This window comes from Myotis davidii, unplaced genomic scaffold, assembly GCF_000327345.1.
Source record: "Myotis davidii unplaced genomic scaffold, ASM32734v1 scaffold148, whole genome shotgun sequence".
Taxonomy (NCBI): Eukaryota; Metazoa; Chordata; class Mammalia; order Chiroptera; family Vespertilionidae; genus Myotis; species Myotis davidii.
Window position 1 is genome coordinate 3741888 of NW_006299479.1, and position 8486 is coordinate 3750373.

The window sequence follows — 8486 nt, forward strand, 5'->3', positions numbered from 1 at the left end:
AGTCTAGCCAGTGGAAGCCCGGCAGTGGCACCAACCCCATCTCCTCCAGCAGGTGGGGTGGGGGTGGCTGTCCAGGAAGAGGAGCAGTCCCCCCAACCCCACCCCGCAGTCTCCCCCTCCCCCAGGGGAAGCTGGGGAAGCCACTGCACTGTTGTCCATGGGTCTCGAGTTTCACAGCATTTCAAGTGAAGATGAGCTCAGCGGCCATGTCCGCTGACCCCTCCAGGTGCAGGTGAGGCAGCTCTTGTAGATGCCCCGTGCGTAAGGGGGAGTTACTGGCAGGACCTTGGCCAAATCCAGGGGACCCCGTTCTTCCTTTTCCTGCAAAGGAGCCTGGGAGGCCATGGCTGGACGGGGCGGGCCTTCGATGAGTTGGGTATAATAACATTTTTGCCGTAGTATGGGGGAGCCCCTCTCCCCCCACAATCCACAAAATAACAGGCGGACGTGAGCTACGCACACCTGAAGTTGAGTTCTCTGACGAGTGCTTGGGTGTAATAAGATGAAAAAAATCTGCAATGAAAAGGTATAATGACATATCCGCAACTGGGGGGAATTGTCTTAAATGGCTGATTGTAATGAGATGTACATAAATTGCAAGGCTTGTAATGAAATGAAAAAAAAATATTCTTGCCTGATCACACCGGGTGCAATGTCTACACCTGAAATAAGTCGTCTCAGCGCACGGAGTGTAATGAGATGCATATAATTTTAAAGAGTGTGATGAAATGAAAAATAAATCAGGCACTTGTCTTAAATGAAAGATGTGCGAAGACGCACACACCTGAAGGGCATTGTCCTAAATGGGCCTCGCTTAACGAGATGCATTTAATTTGCAAAGGGGCTAAATGAGCCCGGCCCGGAGAGAGGCTGAGAAATATAAAAGTGGAAGCTACCGACACTTGAACGTGGGATAATAAACCGGCCGCGGCTGTGGGGTGGAACTAAGATGCCAAAGTGGAAAGGCACAGAATGGGATGCGATCGGCTTCGTCTCTGCCCGTCCTCGGGGGTCCTCGGGGCTCCTCGGGGGTCCCCGGGCCTGTGATAGTCTGTGAAGTGGAGTTAGCCCCCAGCCGATGCCTGGCGCAGAGCGGGCGCCTGTGAATGTTTACCGAGTGATACCTGGCGCGCGGGCTGTGGTTGATAAAGCAAGTGAAGTCAAGGCGCTTCTAAAGGCAACAGGAACCTAGTTTCTGAGAGCAGTGTTTCAGCGTCTTCAGGCATCTTGCCTCGAACCCGGAAAAGACGGTTGTGGGGCCTAATCTGCATGTACAACAAGCATCCCTGGTTGCTTTAGGCCCCAGGCTCAGGATGCCCTAGAGGGCAGGCAGGCAGGTAGCATAGGCGTGAAGATGTCTGAATGGAAGACACAGGGAGACTTTTGCATCTGATGGTAGGAGTGTCTTCACTTCCACAAACAAATACGTCATCTCTGTTTCCCCCCCAAGGCAGAGCCCTCCTGCACTATTTGTTTTACTCTTTTTAAAAAATATATATATATTTTATTGATTTCAGAGATGAAGGGAGAGGGAGAGAGAGAGAGAAATATCAACGCTGAGAGAGAATCATTGATTGAATGTGTCTTTAATTTTGAAATACATTTTTATTGATTTTAGAGAGAGGAAGGAAGAGGGATAGAGATAGACAGAAACAACGATTGCCTCCTTAATGCCCCCTACGAGCATCAAGCCAGGCATGTGCCCTGACCAGGAATTGAACCGTGAACTTCTGCTTCATAGGTTGATGCTCAACCATTGAGCCACACCAGCAGGGTTATTTTCTTACTCTTGATGGAGCAATGAGCAGACATAAATATTTCCCTTATTAATAACAACCGCTCTAACATTGGAGAGAAACACACACACACACACAAAGGGAGAGGAGAGAAGCATAACCAACCAATGAGCCAAGCACTTAGGGACAGCTGGTCATCAGTGGCGGCTGACCCGCAGGCTCAGTGTTGAGACCACTCAGGGCCACTATCACGGTACCTGAGACCACGTCGTAAGGGGCAGCAGTGATCTGAGCACACCCAACCGCATCCGTGTGGGACTGTAGGTCCCGAGCTGCTTCATGGCTTGATGTCTCCAGAGAGACCAGGAGTCTGCATTTTTATATGCAACTTTTTAACTTTTAAATGTTGGCACAAAAAACTAAAAACCAATGTATAGTCCAAACACAACGTGCCGCGAGCTGACTTTGACCTGAGAGCCGCCTGCTTTGCAGCTCAGGATAGATAATGAAGTTCGAGGCCACTTCCAGAATCAGGTCATATTGTCACCATTACGGGGACCTCCTGAGCACACTGTCTACTTGAATGTAAAGTCCCTCAAGGCAAGAGCCTTGTCCTTGCTGGTCACGGCTGTACCCTTGGTATCTTCAACTGCCTGGGACAGAGTCAGTGCTCAGTGAATGCAGGTTGGATGAATGGGTCCAAGCAGGCTGCCAGGTGACAGTGCCATGGCCCTCATCCTGCCATCTCCAAGGCAGTAGAGGAAGCATAGCTCTGGCCATCAACTCCCTGGAGTGGGAGCCTCCAAACCGGGAAGGTCTGGGATGGGTGTCAGGCCGGAAATTAGTCTGAAGAGTTCCCAGGGCCCTGCTGTCAGAGCTCTATGGGGGGTCGGGGGGAGATAAGGAAATCCCCCTCCCACTTCTCCCCATGAACATGGTCCCATCCCTCTTGCTTCCACAAGGATCGTGGCACATCTTGGGTTGGATGGGGTTTGGGTCACACAGAGCCTGACCTTCAGTGTAGGCTGAAGGTCACACAGAGAGGTTGCTGCTTCCTCCAAACATCACCACCCACATCTGGAATGACTGAGGGAGCTCCTTTGTCAGCGGGCAGCGGGATTTGGGAGACAGTCTTTGGAAGGATGGGAGAGGCTGGGGCAGGCCGCGCTGTACTTTCTTAGAATAGTGTTCCCTACAGTGTGTTTGATGGAGCACTCGGATCACTGAATAGCTATTACTTGGGGAAAACAGGCAAATAAATTTGGGGAACAGGTTAAACAGGTTTCTTTCCTGCAGGACTTTTCAGAGCCTTTACTATCGTAATGTGCCTTTTGAAACTCCGCTAGCAAAATATAGTATCACTTCATCCTAGTCTAATTTGGCCAAGGAATTTTTGTTGATAGCTTGTCTCTGAGCAGTGTGTTCTCTGGAAAACACATCTTTGAAAGTTGTCATCTTCCTGGCTCTGGGAAGTGAGATTCTAAGGCAGTGGCCGGTAAACTGCGGCTCGAGAGCCACATGCGGCTCTTTGGCCTCTTGAGTGTGGCTCTTCCACAAAATATCACGTGCGGGCGCGCACGTACAGTGCGATTAAAACTTCGTGGTCCGTGCGCAGAAGTCGGTATTTTGTGGAAGAGCCACGCTCAAGGGGCCAAAGAGCCGCATGTGGCTCGCGAGCTGCAGTTTGCCGACCACTGTTCTAAGGTATCATCTCTGTTAGGCTCCTGAGACTTCCTGCACCGGCTGGTGGCCGGTCTCTGCTATTGGCAGGGCTCCCCAGCTGTGCTGGCTGGTGGTGGGGCGGGGCTGGGCGCAGTGAGAGCAGGGACCCCGGAACCGCCACCGGAGCTGCTGGCGGCCGTTTTGCCCTGTAAGCTGTCCCGTCGCCATCTCCGGCCTGGCTCGAGCTCACGGGTCACGCACACTGTGCAGCCTTCGGGGAAATGAACAAGGAACTCTTCCTCCTGTGTCTAAACCGATGCCCCAGACTTCTCGGCAATGGCGCCCGACAAGGACACCTCTAGGCTGAGGGTCACAGAAAGCCTGCCTCTCACCTGTGAGATGAGTGATAAGCTGCCCCTGAATTTCTTCTTGCTCCAGGGAGTATAGAGCTGAACCCTGGGGTTCAAGGGCAGGCTCCCCTGTGGACACAGATTTGGGATTGACTATGGCAGTCAAGCCCGGCTGGTGTGGCTCCGTGTTTGAGCATCAACCCATGAACCAGGAGGTCACAGTTCCATGCCCGGTCAGGGCACATGCCCGGGTTGTGGGCTTGATCCCCAGTGTGGGGCGTGCAGGAGGCAGCCAATCAATGATTCTCATCATTGATGTTTCTCTCTCTTTCTCTGCCTTCCTCTCTGAAATCAATCAATCAATCAACATAAAGGTGAATGTGGCAGTCAAGACTTCTCTGGGATCGGGCGAGGGTGGCCATGTGAGGGCTGGGGAGGCAGTGGTGGCACCAGCTTCAATGATGAGAAGCCTCCGAGCCCAGGATGGAGGTGGGAGAAGCGAAGGCCTTTTGCAGGGGGTGGAGTTTGGTGGAAGAGGTGGCCCAGCTCTGCCCTCTGTGGGGAAGCTGTCAGGAGAGCGCCCTGCAGAGCTTCCCGTCTGCTCGCCCTCATCTCTTTGTCTGGGACACGTGGGCGTGGGCACTTGGCTGTCCCCCTCCCCAGGAGGGAGACCGAGGTCACCAGAGAGCCCTCCGCCTGTCACCTTCCACGGAGGCAGTCAGGTCAACCGAGGGTGTGCCGGGGCCTCCCCTTCGCTCTGGTCCAGTCCCACTGACCACAGAAAGAGAGGACACGCAGCAGAACCCGGTAGGTAATGAGATTTACTGGAAACTTCTCAGCCACATTCAGTACTGGTTTGGTGGATACATCAGAAGGAGGTTGCATAACATGAGGCAGGTGGAGGGGCTGGGAGGAGGGTGTGGGCACGTGTGTGCGGTGTGCCTGTGCTGGGCTGGGCGCCTGTCCCAAGTGGAAAGTGGGTGTGCGCGCGTGTGTGCATGCGTGTGAGTTTGTGTGTTTATGTGTCAACAAGATAAACGAATCGGGAAAGGAAATGTACTTTATCCCACTGCACATTGCCAAAAAAGCTAGACTTTACCTGTGGCATCAAAAGGGAGTAAAAAAATGATCGAATTACCAAGATTATAAATAAGGTTATTTGCTTCTCAAAAATCCCTAGTAAAACATTAAATATCAGCTCTTTTGGGGGAGAAATACATTCATTTTAGGGAGACCTCAGGAAAGCGACCATCCTTTTGCTCCACCCAACGAGGTGGGGGAGGGGAAGTCCCCAGGGGGCCCCCTCGAGTTGAGCCAGGTGGCCACTCGCGTCCTGCCACTGAGGGAGACGGCCAATGCACAACTGACAGATGAAACTGCGCGTCCATTAAATTAAATCGAATGGGAAACACACGTGTAGTCGGTCCTGTCTTCACAGCCATTGGGTGGGAGGGGGCGGGAGGAGGTGCCGATCACCGGGACTGGAAGTTGAGGGGGGGGAGTGTCAGGGCAGATGGAGAGCTTCTCCTGCGGGAGCCCGGTTCCCCCAGTGCCCTGTGTCAGGTGGGGTGCAGGCTAGTGAGGCGGATGGGGGAGGCACCGCTTGGCTCTTGGGTGCCCTCCCCGCACTTTGGAAACTGATGGGAGGAGGGATGTAGCACCTTCTCCAACCCCTGGCTTCTCGTTGGGCTGGATGCTTCTCTCCACTGTTTCTCTGAAGGATAAAATGAAGGAGAGGATGGAGGCTGATGAAGCCGGCCTGGCGCAGCACGTCAGCTGGGGGCCTGGAGGGTGGAGAGGTCCCAGCTAACCTGGCTCCACCCGCTCCGAAGGTCTGTGGGGGGTGGAGCTGGCACATCTGGGATGAGACACCACTGTCCTGTCGTTACAGGAGCCGAGTTCTGTGAACACCTAGAACAGCCGTCACTCCCCAAGTCACCTTGACGCGCCTCCTAGCTCAGGTTCTGCCACCTCCCTGGGTCCTGAAGACCCAGGTGAAGGGACCCCTCTAAATCTGCAATTTGAGCCCAGCTTACCACTCTTTTCACAGGGAGGGAGGGAGAGAGAGAGAGAGAGAGAGAGAGATAGGTACTGGTGGCTCCTTCCCTCTCTCCCAAGTCCATGTTGCCTGAACCCAGAGATGGGCCTGGGAAGAACTCGCTGGAGCCCTGGGAACGCAGGTCTCACTCTGACCTGCAAGATGTGATGCCGCAGCCCCTCCCACTCCTCCTGCCCCTTGGCTGTCTCTCAGGGGCTGGGGCGGAGCCCCAGCGTGTTTGCCTTTTCTCCTGCTCTGTCCCCGGCAGAGCCTCCCTCTGCGGACAGCGCTGCTCTGCCTCAGTGCAGGGCTGTAAACCATCAACTCTGTCCGCCAGGGCCTTCGGGTGCCACCTGTCCTCGGGGGTCGATGGATCCAGGTCTCACTCCTGCCTGTCCGTAGGGCTGCGTGGCCGGCGCCCCAGAGTCCTCCGCGTTCCGGGGAAGCAGCGCTGGGGTCAGAGAAGCTCGGTGGTCGGGAAGGAGCAGGTGTCTCCTCTGCATTTTGTCAAGCTACTGATTCTGGGAAGCGAGGGCCCAACTTCCTCGGTGCCGCCTGCCCGTGTCCCCTTCCCCCCCACCCGGAAACCCCCCGATGACACTCCTCTCCTGCTGGGTGATCAGTGCCATCTGGGCTGCCAACTACTCCAGGGAGTCACTGTGTTCCAAGCCCAGGTCACTGACGTTCGTCGTTTGAAGCTCGTCAGCCTCCTCCTCCAGTTCCTCTTCCTCCTCCTCTTCCATCTCATCCTCCTCCTCTTCTTCCGTCCCATCCAATGAGTCGTCGTGTGCGGCCATCATGGCCTGCTGCATGGCCATGGTGGCATTGTCTGAGGACAGGGACTGCAGGTTGTCCAAGCTGATGGAGCCTGCGAGAGGAGGGCGGGTCAGGCCAGGGACCTCAGTACTGGAGAGTTCAGTGGGCCGGCTCAGGGGTGGTGAGCTGGCAATTGCAGGCACGAAGCCCCTGTGTCAGCCCCTGCCTGCCCCTCCCAGGCAGCAGCACCCCAGCTGCCTTTACTGAGCCGCTTCTGTGTAAACACGTTAATACTTGTGACTTGCTAACACCTTGCAGGGCAGGTATTACCCTTCTAAAGAGGAGGAAACTGAGTCTCAGACAGTGGAGGCATTAGCTGGGGGGACACAGTCAGGCCAGAGAGCTGGCATTCTCCCCCTGGGAGCTGACAGACCCAGCTCACAATCTGCTTTTCCTGCATCCCTCATGAGACAACTGCCCGTTGTCACACAGGACCCACCATGCAGCCACATAAGTGCACACACATGCAGGAAGGGACGCAGATATACAGGTAGGGACGCAGACATGCAGGAAGGGACGCACACATGCAGGAAGGGACGCAGACATACAGGTAGGGATGCAGACGTGTAGGTAGGGATGCACATGTGCAGGTAGGGACGCACACATGCAGGTAGGGAAACACACATGCAGGAAGGGACACAGATATGCAGGAAGGGACGCAGATATACAGGTAGGGACGCAGACATGCAGGAAGGGATGCAGACATACAGGTAGGGATGCAGACGTGTAGGTAGGGATGCACATGTGCAGGAAAGGACGCACATGACGCAGACATAGGAAGGGATGCAGACATACAGGTAGGGATGCAGACGTGTAGGTAGGGATGCACATGTGCAGGAAAGGACGCACATGTGCAGGTAGGGACGCAGACATGCAAGTAGGGATGCACATATGCAGGAAGCAATGCACACGTGCAGATAGAGACGTGCACACACGCACGTAGGTATGCACACGTGAAGGTAGGGATGCACACATGAATACCTTCACTCCCCCTCCCCTACAGAACTACCCTGTGCTGAGCTATAAATGTCTGGCTCATTGAATTATTCATTATGCACCAGGCGACCGGCAGTTAAAACAGTGTCTGTGAAGAGTGTGATGGAGAAGCTGGGAAACAAAGCCCCTCTCGCCTCCGTGCACAAGCCGCTGCCTCTCCAGACGGCGCTGGCCCTAAGCAACTTCGGCGGGAGTGGGAGTGAGGAGCGGCTCCGTGGGGCAGTCATGGGCTCTGATGACCACGGGCTCCCCTGGCCTCTGCTCCTGGCTGTTAAAACAATGCAAAGCCCTCCTCCTCCCCGGTTTGTCCACCCCCTTCGATAGGGGTCAGGGGGGATGACTGTGGCCGAGCAGATGTTCAGCCCGTGGATCTTTGCGCAGCTGTCCCGCCCGCCAGTCCAGCCCCAGGCCTTACCGTCGGGGTTTGTCCCCGGGGCGCCGCCCTGCTGCTGCAGCACCCCCGCGGCGATGGAGTTGGGCCAGAATCTTTGGGTGGGCCGGTGCTGGGACTTGATCTTCTTGGCTTTAGGGGCAGGGTCTGGGTTGCTGGCATCAAGCATGGGCTGCAGGATGCGCCTCCGGGCATTGATGAACCTGCCCAGGGTGAAGGTGGAGACCTGGTTAGTCACACCTGCGTGGTGGTGGGGTGTGCGTGCGTGTGTGTGTGTGTGTGTGTGTGTGCGCGCGCGCGCGTGTGTGCGTGCAGAGGGGGCTAAGCTCAATCTTCTGCCTCTGATCCTTTAGGAAAGTAAGTCCCAAGTTTGGCTGTTCAGAGAGGCCCTGGGAGCTTATTAAAAGTTTGGAAGCAGGACTCACCCTTCATGGACTGATCAGGACTCTGGGGAGTGAGCCCAGGCTGTATTTTTAACCAGACATACAGATAATTTT

The 8486-nt window shown here is 55.2% G+C and overlaps 1 protein-coding gene across 3 annotated transcripts in view; it reads right to left on the minus strand.

Annotated features, from left to right (window-relative positions):
• Positions 1-5599: 5599 nt before the first annotated feature.
• Positions 5600-8486, minus strand: part of PKNOX2 (PBX/knotted 1 homeobox 2) — a 295550-nt gene continuing 292663 nt past the window's right edge. For all 3 annotated transcript variants that reach the window (XM_006775070.2, XM_006775069.2, XM_015571360.1), the window contains 2 exons: positions 8014-8192; positions 5600-6654 (listed from right to left, as the gene is read on the minus strand). In XM_006775070.2, coding sequence (XP_006775133.1) covers positions 6428-6654; positions 8014-8192 — 406 coding nt within the window. In that variant the 3' untranslated portion in view covers positions 5600-6427. The remainder of the gene's footprint in view (positions 6655-8013; positions 8193-8486) is intronic.